General features: G+C 40.4%; 1 protein-coding gene across 4 annotated transcripts in view; it reads right to left on the bottom strand.

The window, feature by feature from the left end:
* Positions 1-15,136, bottom strand: part of CMSS1 (cms1 ribosomal small subunit homolog) — a 117,128-nt gene that overhangs the window by 25,490 nt on the left and 76,502 nt on the right. Inside the window, exon 1 of one of the 4 annotated variants that reach the window (XM_067289807.1) lies at positions 7,956-7,980. The exons of the other annotated variants lie outside the window; for them this stretch is intronic. Within the exon in view, the coding sequence (XP_067145908.1) occupies positions 7,956-7,965 (10 nt within the window). The 5' untranslated portion in view covers positions 7,966-7,980. Of the gene's footprint in view, positions 1-7,955; positions 7,981-15,136 lie in introns of those variants that run through there. 4 annotated transcript variants of the gene reach the window in all.

Below are 15,136 nucleotides of genomic sequence, written 5' to 3'. Positions count from 1 at the left end.
TATCACTGAAATAACGGAAGCAAACAAAAAATGATTCAAGGCATGGGAAGTTCTTCATAGAGGATAGAGAGAACAGGGTTTTTTTCTTTCCTTTTTTCTTTTTTTGAGACAGAGAAGAGGCATGTTGCTTACCACTTTTCATAATATAGGAACAACCAATGAACACGTAATTAAAAAGATATTTATTGAAGTTTGGGTTAGAAAAATATTCTTTTGCTTAAGTACCCAAAGGTACCTAAGCAAATCATTTCTGTTAGTTTTCTGATTTGGAAGCTTAGGGAGAATGGACATTTATCTGATATCCAGAAGACCCACAGTGATAAAGGGCAGTAAAGGAAAAGTTCACTTCTTGCAGTCAAACTAGTCACCACAGTGGAATTTGGAGGGAACCTGCCTTACGCATCCATGAGGGAGATTCCTTCAACTTTTATTTGAAGTATCTGGCATGGCCCACAGTCAGAGACATACTCTGGGTCAGAAGAGCCCATGGGTCTGAACTGTTACAGAAGTCCTACATTCTCCCTTATGCTCCCATCAGTCCTATATATCAGTATTCACCTAGATGTACTAACTCAAAAACTTTGTATGTGATTTATTATTGCAAATTTCATGGCTCTGTTTCTTTTTCCCCTGACTTCCACCCACCTCTGGCTGTCCTAAAATTGCCTCATATCTAAAATCAGAACATAAGAAACTTTGGATAGGGCCTGTTTTTTCCACTTTTTAACAAAAAGCCCTGGATTTTTTATTTGCTATGCTAATCTCCTGGTTGAAGAAACATTGCAGGAAAAACGCATGTGCTAATTATTACTCTGTAGGTGGGCAAGGTTCAGGCACAGTGTGATGGATTAATTTCAGGCAGCTTTGAATGCTATGCTTTTATTTATTGATTGATTGATTAAACAGTACTGATTTACTCTGCATTCATTAATTTGAGGAAAAATTATTTCTCAGGGCTCCAGCTTTAAATTCAGCAGAATGAGAACTATTTGATTCTGGATAAAATGCCAAGTGTGTTGGGCGGATCTCCAGGTTTTTCCTCATCTGTCATCTTAGATTCCTTCTCTTTGGAAGGAAGGAAGGAGAGGGGGAAAGAGGGAAGGCAGGAAAAAGGAATTAAGATCTTTCTTATTATTTTCATACTTTTTTCACTAAAAAGTGGCCTAAATCTTCAGTGAATCAAATTAATTAATCTACATGTCAATGCATTTCTTTGAACTTTTCTCATTTCAACTTCCCTGTGAGTCACATTGGGTATATACAATGCAACGTCAATTAATTTTCTTTAAAATGTAACAGTTGTCAGCAAAACCAGCTCCCAGGACCCTGTTTATCCTAGTTCAGTTAAAAGGCAACCTCTTGCCACCACAGCAGGGCTGACCATAGTGACTGGCCTAAAAGCAGTGATGACAGTATTTTAACATTCTGGTACGATTCCTCAAGGCAGCAGGAAACACGAAGCTCCCTGGCCCAGCCAGGAAGCCCATCAGTGTCCAAAGGAACAGATGAGGTCTTTTAAATGAAATAGGCCTGACTGGGCACTGAGCAGCTATGAAAAAAGATTAACATTTAAATATTTTAAAGTACTCCAAACTGAAGTACTTGCCTTACAAAGCAAAAGGTGTGGACAGACAGACTAAGAGCCAGCTGGAAGGAAGGAACAGGTTTTGCTTAGCAGTGGGAGAAGCAGGCACTGAAGTCAGCAGTGCATAACAGCAATAGGAAAAGAGTAGTTTAAACTGCCTTACTGGACAGAACCAAATTACTCATCCATATATGTCATAGGCACTGCTAATACCAAAAGGAGGATCTCTCTCATGTCTACCAGGCTGATCCTCTCCAAGTTCCTCCTCTATGGGCAATGAAAAGTTCTGATTTTTCCTGGAGTGAAGCCTAATAATAGGTCAAATTCCCTGTAGCCCATGGTTTAAAGGCAGCTGAGCAAGCAATACCTATGAAACCTTTTTGTGGCCCTCCAGCCTAGCCACATGGAACTACTGAGAATACAAATTTTATTATTAAGGTCTTTCTTTGGACCAGTAGCTTGCTATTTACCACAGTAATAGTTGGGAAATTGTTAGTAAATGAGATAAAATGATTACCAAGCAAACTGATTGAAAAAATAAGCTGCTTTTTGGGGAAGACTGCCACATAACCACACCATCAAAAATAGCTACAAAAGTGGTGGCACCCCTTTCCTTTCTCAAGTTGTTCTGACTAAACTAGAAAGGGTCCACTGGCAGCCTCAGAAAGGTAAATAATTCTCCCCATCATGGGCAAGCATCATTTGCAGTGGCACTACTGAGAAATCAAGGTGACAGTAAGAAAAAAAAAATCACCCCTTTACCTCCTTGAACAAGGATTAGCCAAAACATTTTAAATAGTGCAATAAAACAAGATGCAATCCTAGAAACCAGTAAGAGAACATGTGAAAGCTGCCTCTATGTTTAGGTTGAGACAACCTCCATGATAATTACATATGGTGCCTGCCAGTGCTCTATCATCCTAAACCCAACCACTGTGTCCACAGGTCTGGTCACCGCTTTTCTTTCCCACCTGTAAACACTAAGAATTCCTTTTCTAAGTCCAGCCTATCCCAGCAGCACAGTACGCCTTCCTGTCTGTGAGGACACTTCCAACTGCAGACTTTATCTGCCAAAACACTTTAAAAAAAGGTATTTTAAAGTGCACTTGTGAGGCATACCTAAGGGGCACACAATATGTGACACAGCAGGAACAGACACAGTCCCACCAAGAAATAAATCCAAAGAGCTTAAATTTTGCCCTGTTAGGTAACAGTCAGATAACTTAAGCTCCTTCCTATTCCATCTTGCCTAAGCTTGTGCCAAGGCAGAGCTTATTGCAGTCTGTAGGTCTCCAGTGTAATAATTTCCAAATAATGGCAATAGTATGTCCTGTAAATACAACAGTCTTATCAAAACATAAACACTTTTCCTGGCTAGTTCTGAAGATACACCTACCACAACCCAACTGCCAGACAAATCTGGTAGTAGGATATTTGGTTTAAGTTCCTCTTTTGCACACTGAATGGCAATTTAAACTAAAAGCACAGCCCATTCCAGCAAAAAAAGAACTGATCTTCACGGGAACATTTTGAAGTAATTTTAGGTATGCTCTGACATGATAGGAAATGTTTAGCGCACAGCCGTGACTATCTGTCAGACTGTGCCACGCAAAGAATCTCTCGCAGAACATTTCTAACAAGTACCTCTCCTTTCACCCCTATTTTTCAACACCTCTCTCTTCTAAGACCTGGTACTTCCAAACCCATTTTTGCCACATCTTGTCTTGCTGACTGGGAGTGAATCAGAAGAAAAGAAAATGGTCACAGCTGGGAGCAAAAGACCAGAGGAAATCCTCTGGTGTATACATGCATGTAATACCAAGCACAGAAGAATCAACCTCTTATGACACAAATCAAGGTTAGACCTAGCTTGTAGTACAGCTGCAGTCCAGATTATTTGTAATTTGACCTTTTCATTTTCATATGTTGCTTTATAAAACAGAAACACATGAGAAAATGATAGTAAAAGATTGATCAGACACAGAAGTAGTACGCTGCCCTCCTTCTAATAAAATAACTTTTTCTCCTTAAAGAGAATGGTTGAATATGATATTCTATTGCTGTCTCATAAGGAATAATGGCATCACCAAGGAAAGAAGGGAAAGGTATTCAGTATTCATTTATTCACTGTAATTTTAAAACCCATGGCAGGCAAAGGGCAAACACAAATAATCAACATGTTAGGAATATGACAGGCCATTTTATTGTATGCCATCCAACTTAATTTCTTCATGACAGGCCTGTCAAACAAGAGCAACCATAGCCTGAAGATACAGTTATACTTCAGCACAGAGTGCAAATCAGTTATGCCATCGGCTTCAGTACTCTTAAGCCAATGACACGACAAGTGAAGGCTCAGGTGACATCTGCAACCCACTGTAAACTCCTCATTCCACTTAGTTTTGTTCTCTCAAAAACTACCCTTTGTTCTGAAACTTCAGATGATCTCTTTAAATCTCCAAGTTCATTTTCCTAGAGAGCTGAGGAAGTGAAAGGCTGTTTGTTATGGTTTGTTTGTTTGTTTGCAAGTAGCATGGTATTTGGCTGTTTACATATGCATTGGATGAAAGTTAAAATAATACTAAATTAAATACTTAACATTGTAAATAGGACTTCTCTTCCTGACAGATGCCAAGCGTATATACCCTACAATCACTTCACAAACCATGCAAAAGGGTGCCAGCATGTTGCACAGCAAAACTGTGCAATGATTTATAATAGCAGGAGGACACCATACCCAACTCCAACAAGCAAGGGAATGGGGAAGGTCAGAATACAGATGACCATGTTGGAAATTGGCCAGGACATTGTGGTTCACATATCTCGCCTTGCAAAATGTTCCATGGGGTCTTTAAACAACCACAAGTACCTAGGAATTTGGGCTTAATCAAAGAGAAATCCACTAACAAATATTGGTTACAGAATGCATGATCATATGCGGGGGAACTCCAAGAAGCTGGCTTGAAATAGCTATCAGTCTCAACAGAGGCATTATAGAGAGGAAATAGCCTGGGATCTAGAGAAGCCAGACCCAAATCACTCCGAAGGAAATGCTACCCAAGAAGGCTGGATTGTCAAAGAGAAAAATGGTCTGCAAGGAGGCGGAAAGACCAACCAGCATTGTAAGAAAAAATATAAGCTCTTGAGTCTGGGAAAAGCTAGGCACAGACTAGGGCCTGACTCCCTACTGTACTTCCCACTTGGTGCTGTAGACAGGAAACTCATGCAAAACTAGTCTTAAAAAGAAACTGTGTACATACTGCTGACAAAATATGGCTCCATCCATCTTGAAGAACTAATACAGTCACTCTTAAATTCTTTTCATCAGGTAACATTTACAGTCCTGTACACACAAACAGCACTGCTCTATAAAAGCCACCCCTGAAAACTAACCTCCCTCCCCCAAACCACCCAGCACATCTTATTTGCGTAAGCAAAAATCACCACTTTTCCAAAATGTTCATATAGGAGAGGTGTGTGTCACAGTTCCTGGCAAAGTATTACTGTTCCTGTGTTCTCAGAACCTACTATGCAACAACTCTTTACGTGCTCTAGAGCCTCGTTGTTTACCAGACGGTACCATAAACACAAATCAGCTTGATTCACTGCAAGGAGCAAATTCAAAAAGGTTCTGTAAGGAGGACTAAAACTCACGGTCAATGAAAAAAATCTTTGATAAATTTCCAGTTTTATACATTACAGATTTGTCTCTGGTTACGAAAAGCATCCAAAGAAATCCAGCCATTTTACAAAAAAAAAATATATCTGCGGGTGTGGACCTAGAAAAAAAATAACGATAACCTCCTAAAGCATCTCACCTTCAGTTTAACTGGGAAAATGCAAGCCTCACTGATATCAAAAATTTTCTCTTTTGTTTCATCAGAAAAAATAGTGAATAGGAAAACATTTATTTTAGTACCGAAATCTCTCCTAGGTGAATATATCTGCAACATGAATGACGGGGTCTCATGAGCTCATGCAAATCTACATGTGAAAGGCCGAAACCATGCTGGGTAAAGTCACTAAAAGGAAAGTATCAAAAACACAGGTCCTCCTTATTACCAACATATTCAATATGCCACAGGAACAGAACCCAAGAAATCAAAAACATCATGCAATGCTCTCCCACAGACTAAACACTTTCTTTCCATGCAAGTTCTGCTGCCACCTGGCATAAGAACATGAAATCATGTTTTAGTACACTGCAGACATATCAATCAACCAACTGCCCTATCTTGAGAACGTCCAGAGCAGCTCTCTGCACTGGTGACAGGCAATGCCACTGAATCCTTCACAACACAGTTACCAATGAAAAGTATTTACAGTGCCACTAAAGGTCACACTGCTCCTAAAATGTCATGTACAAAGGAGCAGGGTGCTCTTTTCAGGGGCCTCAAGTAGAGCTGAGGAAAATCCCTCAACGTGGGCTGCCTTCCAGCCAATCTGGTCTGCTGGATATCAGCCAGGACCTACCCCTAGGGAAGCTGCACCCAGGTAGGGCCTGACAGATAAGATGGCACTGGGATTTCTTTTTTTTTCTCTCTAAGAACTACTTATTTCTCATGCATGGAAACTGCTTCAGCTCTTTGCTGTAGAGGGAGAAGAGCACCAACTGGTGCCGGGGAGGAAGAGTACATATTCCTTCCCTTTCCCTCTCTCCTTCCTGCTCTGGATCAGCATTTCTGCTGCGATTTCCATATCCCAGCACGGATGACAAGAGGGGCAGACATGGCAGTGGCACTGTGGAGCTGGAAATAGTCAGGTTGCCCTGGACTACCAGGGCTACCAACCTGGAGTGTAGGTATTATGATGCTATCAGTGTTTACTAAAGTTGGTACCATATACTTTTAGAATCTCAGTACTCCCAAGGCCCTGGTATGTCACCCAACATTTCTCTAGCTGGAGGCAGACTCACTCCTTTTTCAGGTCTTCTCTCCAAAGTCAAACAGCAACATTCTTCATTACAGTTATAATATTCACTCCTAACAAATATTCATTTTTGTTAATCGGGCAGAAATGGGTAGTTACTTGTGATAAATCCACAAAACTACTCAAATAGTGGACTCCAGTCTATATCTGACTATAGATAAGTTTTGCCCAGGAATGCGGTGGTATGGTCCCAGATGTTACATCTCCCATAATAATGCAGGAGATCCATATTTTCTACTGTTCTCTCATTTATTTTGGGTAGTAGCTGTGACTCACAGCTGCAGTGCTTGTTGTGAAGGTAACACACAGAGTCTGTCTGGATGACCCTACAGACTTGAAGCCAATAGATCATGACAAAATTACATAGCGGAACTTGCCAAAAATAGTATGTTTTAATAAAAATATAGAACACACTTTGCAAGAAATAAACAGCCCAAATTGCATTATTGTTCACAGCTATGCATTGATATTTTACTGACCACTTATATCATTCAAGTCTTTCCAGCTCATGGATATTTTGCAGGCATATACATCTACAGTATAAGGTTATCATAATCTCATAGTCCCAACCTTTTCTCTTTTTTTCCCCTCAACATTAAAAATTGCACACATGCATATAATGTGGCATCCACTTAGCTAAGTGTCACCAACAACAATCACATCACAACAAAGAATAATACTGCAAACAAGTTTGTATTCCAACTCCTCACCATGTCTTAACACAAAACATGAAAGAAAACTTCTAGTTGTTCAGATTTCTTTATCTTTTTTTATTCAGAGGTCTTTATATGGCATAGCAGTATCAGGTTCCTGTTTGACAAGAGTTTCAGGTTGATCTGTATCAAGGTAAACTCTGCTTCGGGTTAAGAACAAAATAACCTGCCATGTCGCGACATAGAGTTAGAGTGGCAAACTCCCTGGATTATAAAACATCTGTTGAAATGCAGTTCCCTACCCAAGGCCCCAAGGGTTATATTTCTACACTTCTTATTCTTTTGCTTACTCTCTGCATATACTACACATTTCTCTGCAGTTTGGTCTCAGACACTGCAGGTAGCACTGCCCTCCCAAGCTATCCTAGCATCTCAAATTTATACAGTACTGGAATAAACACTTGTCAATTTAACTCACATTCTTCCAAAAATCTCACTGTAAGAGCAAGTGAAAGGAAGGATAGCTTTTTATAGATAGAAGCTTTGCACATATGAATGAACATTAATGGGAAATACTACATACTTTGCTGAGTTAATATTTTTGAAAGGGGAAAAGGTGACAGCCTTTCATCTGTGTCAGGAATCTCTATTTAAGGTTAGAAATTACAAAGTGATCTCTCATCTGTACAGTTTTTCGTGAACTGGCATGCAACGCATTTGCCTAAATGATCAAATAAAGCACATTACGATTCGATCGGTTGCAACTGCCATAAAAATAGAGCTCATACCTACATTCATTTGCTGCAAGCAGATGGTTGATTGCTTTTCTGTCCTCTTACAGTGCAGTCCTGTTCCCTTAGATACTCTCTTTGTAGAGAGTGACAGGCTGTGAGGTCAGTTTTCTGACAAGGTCATCTGCTTTCAGAGTATGAAGAGAACTGCACGGAAAGGGGGTTGAGTTATATTTAGAGTTTGGTCCAGCTCAGTGCCAAGGTCCCCCCACTGCCTCTCCCTTGCAGCACTGTCTCAGGTCTGCTCTCGCAGATTCGCAGCCCACAGAACACCAGAAGAGAGGGAAGTCACTCTCAGCTACTATTGGATCTAGGTGTTTGCAACTTGCTGAAACAAGTGGAACAGGAGCTCAGAGGAGGACTCCTCAAATCCTTCACTCGTCTCTTATTTAAAGACTGTATTTTTTAAATTCAAGTGGATTTTCCCTTTTCAACTGAATAAGCAGGGGGAACTGCCTGGAATACAGCAAACAGTGTCCTGAGCTAAGGTAAGCTTGCTTCACTTTGTTATTATTATCATAATTAGTGAATAATATTTGATGACTTGGACCAAATATGATTTTTCTATTCGATAGGTTTTCTATACGAGCATTAATTTTTTTTGGGGGGGAGGGGGAACAGACATAACTTCAAAACATCAACTGTCATTATCAGAGTCTAAAGGAATTGAGAAAATAAGAGTATAACTGCATGTACAATAGAATATCATTGTCTGAATTTACTGTTTAAATTAATGTAAAAAACAACTGCCAAGCAAATAAACTGTTTCATTCTGAAGGTAAGTAAGGGAGAGATGCGTGACTATGTGCGTGGTGATTACATAAATAGGTGTGCATTTAGATGGGTTGAGTGATGATTTATCTGCATTATTTTACACAATATCAGAAAACATGGCTTCATGGTTATGAACCTGCAAAAGCAGGGCTTGTTGCAAATAACAACAACAAAAAAAAGTCAGTGTTTAAAATGGTCCTGTATTGCTTCTCCTTTTAAAATCACACATGGCTAAAGTTTTCCTCACTCTTGTTTTACACTGTTATGATTCTTAAGAGAAAAAAACCTGGACAGAGTACAGCATGGCATGTTTGCCTGTAAGGAAATCCTAATACACTTCAGGTCACATGGACATCATGATACAGTGGTACAGACTCAAACATGAGGAGATTGTTATTATGTGAAGACACTCTGGAGCCAGGGATATAGCAGTGGCGCATACACACACACACGCACACACACATGCGCACACACGCACACGCACTCTAATGCAGCATCACTGTAGCTTCATGCAAGGCAAACACACAGGAGTGGTACTCTGAAGAAATAGTGCAGAAAGGTCCATTTGACTGAAAGGTCCAAACATCAACGCAATAGCATCAAAAACTTCCTCATAACAGAAACACCATGCAAAAGTGTCAGCAGAAGCATCTGAAGAAAGGCAGAGGGGTTCTAGATTAACAGCAAGCAAAGGGCAAAAGAGATCACTAAGTCACAGTGAGTTCACCTAAGCCACGACAACTGGGTAAATTCCTGCACTTTGTTCAGGTCTTCATTTTCTTAAATACCGACTAATTAAACAATATCATACATCAAGCTAAAAACGTACAAAGATTACATGATGGCTAAGTCCCACCTGCTGAAGAAAGTTCTGATGTTGCTTACTCCCAACTCTGCAACAGACCATCCAATTGTCCTCTTTTTCCGATGTTTGTTTGGTAATATGTGTCCAGAGTGTTGAGTTTTAGCTTATTTGGAGCATATAATAAACACCATTTATTTAACACAAAATATATTTCTAGTAGTTCTAAGACTCTTTAACAAATAATAATTCAGGGATCATGCTGGAATACCAACTTGGGCTGTGCAACATGTAATAATTCAGATTCATATGGAAGGTTTTTGTTGTAAGAACTTGGAGAAGAGACTCTAATATGAGGGCTATTAGTGAAAATGCATTCATGAAGTTCATGAGTAAGTAAAGGACTTCACTGTGTAAGTGGAATTAGCACGGTCTAAAATTGGCAACAACTTTTTGTAAACAAATGTTTTACATAGATAGAAAAGTGAAGAAATACTTCTTTATACCTTTTTAAATGGCCAGTTTTTGCCTGAGGTTATTACTTAGTGAATCAACTTAGTTCTCATGACACTTTGTGGTACCTGTTCTCTGTTAGTGTGTGTGAAAATGTTATTTCCCCAAAGGTATTGATGCCTGCTAAAGGCATTTTGGGGGGTTTAAAAGAAAAGTGATGCAGGTCTGAATTTAGCCTACAAATACAGCATTTGCAAAGAAATTCTTCCAGAAGAGGGGCTGGAGTACAGCTGAATTGCAGGGGAAGCAAGGGACTAACTGGCTTTGGAGGCAGCATTCTGATTTCTGTGGGAAGGTTGTCACATTTTCCTCACAGGAACTGAGCCTGAAAGGTCTTTATCATACATATCAGTGGGAGATTTGTTTGCATAAGAATGATGAGGGCAATGGAAAATGCCAATATCATTATTATGAAAAATATGAGCACGCCATTAGTGTAAGAAGTTAAAGAGAAGCAGATCTGACTAAACAGGCTTCATGTTCTAGCACAGTCAAAACTAATGTTTAGGTGTACAAATATTCAGAGGAATGCTAACAGCCTTCACTACAAATGGCATCTAAATCTGCCTCTAATCTCTTTCCTGTTGGGACCCATCCGGCTTGGTAGGCTCCTTCTCCTCTTATTCTCTCCCCTCCCTTATAAGTATGCAGCACCAGAAAGAGCTGTCTTCTTCCTCCTGAGGTATGACCTCCAGTGGGCATGGCTGTGCTCCTCAAAGGTTGTCTAGGGTGGAGATCTTCATGGAACAAAAAAAAAAAAAAAGAGGGGGGAACTTGAGGAACTTTATTTTTTCCTCTGGTGGATGAAAGGAGGATGACTGATATCTGTCTTTTCCAGTTCAATGGCAAAGAGGGCAGTGGATGGGGCTGGAATTCACTTTCCTCCCTGGAGGTGGGATGGCTGTATGTAATGACATGACCTCCCGCCCAAGGTTGCAGAGGAGGAGGCTTGGCTGATGATATATGCTGCCAGCTGGCCAGGCAAAGTGCCAAGGGCACATTCACAAACTCTTGGCATTGGTACTGTTACCCTCAGTTGACAGGTGAAAGCAGAGCCAGAGCCAGAGGGCTAAATCCAAACAGCATCAGGGGGAAAAGTAATTCCAACTAGCAGTCAGATCTCCACTACCGCTTACAGTATTTTTCTGCCTGCTTGGTGCCTTTCTCCTGCTGCAACTGAACAGCAAATGGAGCTGGGATTTTCCTTCCTCCCTGCTATCCCTTAGCCAAACTGCACTGACAGAAGCAAGCTTGGGTCAAAGTGTACCTCAGCTCATCCTCAAGCAACTACCTTTAGGCAGTGGTCAGAGAAGCCCTGTCGGACACTGGAGCAGCACTGGCTTATGGCTCTGCAGTCAATAGACTACCAGCAGGGCCCAAGACCACCTCCACCCGCCACCACTATCGTCGTGCAGCTGGTGCTGCAGCCAGCGTCCAGGCAGAGACACCCCCAAGGGGCTGGAAGAGGCTGTGAGAAGAGGAAAGGTGGCACCAACAGTTGTCAGAAGTGGAGGTAAGATAGAAAAGAGGGAGGGTGGTGGCCAGAGGCAGTCCAAGAGTGGTCAGGAGTAGCTCTCTGCGTGTATGCTTGCGTGAGGAGGGAATATGATACGTGCTATGAAAATGGGTTGCCACAGCTGCTAAAGGAGCTGTACCTTGACATCTGCGCAGGAATTCACTTTCAAAACCATTTCATGATTATTGTCATGCCTCCTGAACATGCTTTCCAGGAAGAAAAGGGCAGAAGATGATGTGCTAATACATGCTGGATAAGAAAGAGAGATACTTAATTGCAGAGAAAAATTACAAAGCCAGAGTTATAAGCAAAGAGTGTATTAAATCATTTCAATCCTACTGCTAAAGAGTATTTTCCCCTGAGATCTGCTGGTAACAGGGGAGGAGGGGGAGGCGATCAAAGTTCATACTTGCAATGCGCCACATAGCCCCAAGCTTTGTCTGACCTCCTTTCACAATTCCATCTCCCCAAAATAAGGGAAAGAAAAAACAACAAAGCTTGTCCATAGGGTCCCCAGCTATGTTTTGGTCTCTGTACACCAGAGATATAGTGACATCTTGTTGCAGAAAAGACAGTCTGCTTTCAGGTGAGTAGCAGCCTCAGCAGACTGCATGTTCTTGCAGCTTGATACAGTGTTGGGACTAATGGAAAGATCTCTGACACTGGTTTTCGTAATTTGCATTGGATAATATTACTATTCAGCCAGGCAAATTCACTCTTCTCTACCTAAAGCACAATAAGGCTTCACGCTCATGTCCAAGCAGAATAAAGGACAGAAAAAAATCCACTTGAAGACCAAGGTACCCTACTGGCCTGCAGTACCACACTGCTTTGCAGTGGCAATTACCAAAAAAAAAAAAAAAAAAAAAATTCCAAGTAGACTACTGTCTGCCACACTCACATGCCTCCCTTCCTATCCTGAAATCCTTGGGCACTGGCGCCACTCAACATAATTTTATAAGTCTCTTTCTCAAAAAGTGTGTTAGGTGTTATTCCTGTAAATAATTATACTGAACTGATATACAACCTTTTAATGTAAAAAAAGGTTTGCTATGTGTGATCTCTGCATAGCTGATGTGGCCTGCTTTCCCTGGTCATGTCTGCATCTCTCATCTCTCTCACACTCGCACAAATGCACACACTTATGTATGGACACAGCTGCCTACAGGCAGAAGACAAAGTGGAGACCCACTCCCTATCCATTAACACCAAAAATATTTTAGGCTAAGATAAAGCATCTCCTTCAAAAAATTAATTTATTTTACATGGACTTTCGTATTGGCTGGATGAAATGGAGAGCACCGATGACTTATTTAGAGAATGACAACAAGAGAACAAAATTAAACAAGTGACTGCCATTTATCCAAAATGTTAAAAAACAGTGTGCAGGGGTATAAGAGAGAGTATAGATATCCAGAGCACCAGTGGTTATCTATACTTGAAAATATGCTTGCAATAGTACTAAAAAGTGAGGATGCACAGCTGGTCACCTGCATGGATTTTTTTTTTTCCATATAGCTGTTCCCAGCTCTCAGTATACTGACAGCTACAAAAGTAAACTGAGAAGAGAGTGCTACAGTGAGGGATCTATTTCTTACAGTGGCAGTAGACACATACAGCATGTTCAAAGAAAGATGTTTGCTCTTTCAGGGAGATCACTGAGAGCTGCACAGCCTGGGAAAGCACCGGGCTTGCAGTGGCTGGGCTTTGCTGAAGCAGCCCATCTAAGAACGGTGCATGCATGGCTTTTGGCTGCTCGGTGACATCTGCCAAGGGAATGTATTGTTTGCACTGCTGGATTGTATCAGTACATTATATTTAAAGATGAATAGGGTTGACTTTAAAACAATTTCCAGTAAAAATCCCACCCATATAAAGTGGCGTTGTTATGCAGGAAGAAATAGTTAAGATCGTATTACATGCATTTCTGACACAAATCTCTTTTATTACGTAATACTAAACTCCATCAATCTCGGCAAATTTGCCGTGATCACTACTGGGGCTAAAAGGGTACAGAAAGGAACCCAACAACACTGAATTCTTTTGTCTCAAACATCATAGAGTGAAAAATATGCTGCAAAACTGTGCATTTCAATTTTATATAAAATGAAACCTGCATTAAACATAGTCCTGTTAAAAATAAATTCTTGAAGGTGAACTTTTCCATTTTTTACTCAAAAACGCCTTTCTAGTATACCATTTTTCCCCCATGCATTCACTTAAACACGAGAAGAACAGTGTCCAATCTCTAGCACACAAATAATATTTTTTTAAAAAATGAGTATTTATAACCCAATAATATTTGCCACAGCACTCATGCAACTTCCTTAACCACTAGTAATGTTGCAGATGAATACAGACACGAAGGATGAAAGGAATGTATAATACTTCCCAAATTGCAAATGAACGACAAATGTTTTAAGATAGTATCCCTAAGGAAACAATTAAAAAACCATATGTACAATACTGTGAAAAAAAAGCATTTTAGGTCGAGTCTCATCTGTCTTTATGAACGCTCCCCTAAAATAAAATTAAGAGTAGCAAACATTGTTCCTCTTACTATGTTCTATTCTGTTAAAACAATGGTTAGAGATGTCATCCCATATGACTTGATGTGTATCACTGTACATCCACTCCTACCATACTCACCTAAAGGAATGGATAGTCAAAGAAGGAGATCCAACTTGGGAAGAAGGTGGGGAAATACCTGATTAATATGCTAAAACACACGAAAAAGGAAGGGTTGAGATCGCACATCAAGACACGTGCTACTGCTTTGCGGTTTTTCTCATGTAGCCAAAGAACCTGTATGTTCCCCATTGTAAGTTCATACATTGTCCAGCACGAGCCTACTTAGAAGCTGAGACAGCTCAGGCTCAGGCAGCGACAAAGTTTTTTTGATACAGATAAGCAGACACCTAAAGATTGAGACGATATGACCTTTCTCAACCCTTTTGCAACAGGAAACTTGAGAATCTCGAAGGGGAAAAAACAGAGTGTTCACTCCCCCTCACATTGACTTTCATGCCACCTCCAGTTGTCTGCGGAGGACAACATGTGGTCTAATTATAGGTTCCTTGATTCTTCCTAAAGATCGTCCCCTTACGTGGGCATAAGATTCATAAGAATTTTATGAATCTCTTTTGGACTACAGATTGTCTTCCATTTTCAAACCTCCCTTCTTCTATAACACAAACGCATAAAGCAGGTTCCCCCATCAAGTTTGTTCCTGACTAGTGAAACAAAAGAAAAAATGCCAGGTTTCATCAAGCAATGAAGGGTATTACCTGACCACTAGAGAAGGCATGGATAGCTTCTTCTCTCTGTACTTACCTGTGACATGTCTTTTAAAGAGAGCTGTTAACACTGGAGACATTTTTACTATGAAAAGTGCAAAACTACATTATGTACCTGGCAGTTCCATATTTTACAACTGTTGAGAATATATACTACACATATTTAGTTGATACTCTCTATTTTCTTTGCACTTTGTGCACGTACCCATTACATGTGGTCAGAAGAAGAACCCCTGGAGGGTTTCTTTGAATTGAAGTCAGGTGCATGTATGTGCTT

Source organism: Apteryx mantelli, chromosome 1, assembly GCF_036417845.1.
Source record: "Apteryx mantelli isolate bAptMan1 chromosome 1, bAptMan1.hap1, whole genome shotgun sequence".
NCBI lineage: Eukaryota > Metazoa > Chordata > Aves > Apterygiformes > Apterygidae > Apteryx > Apteryx mantelli.
Note: the sequence above shows the minus strand (reverse complement) of the source record. Positions and strands in the feature narration are given on the sequence as shown.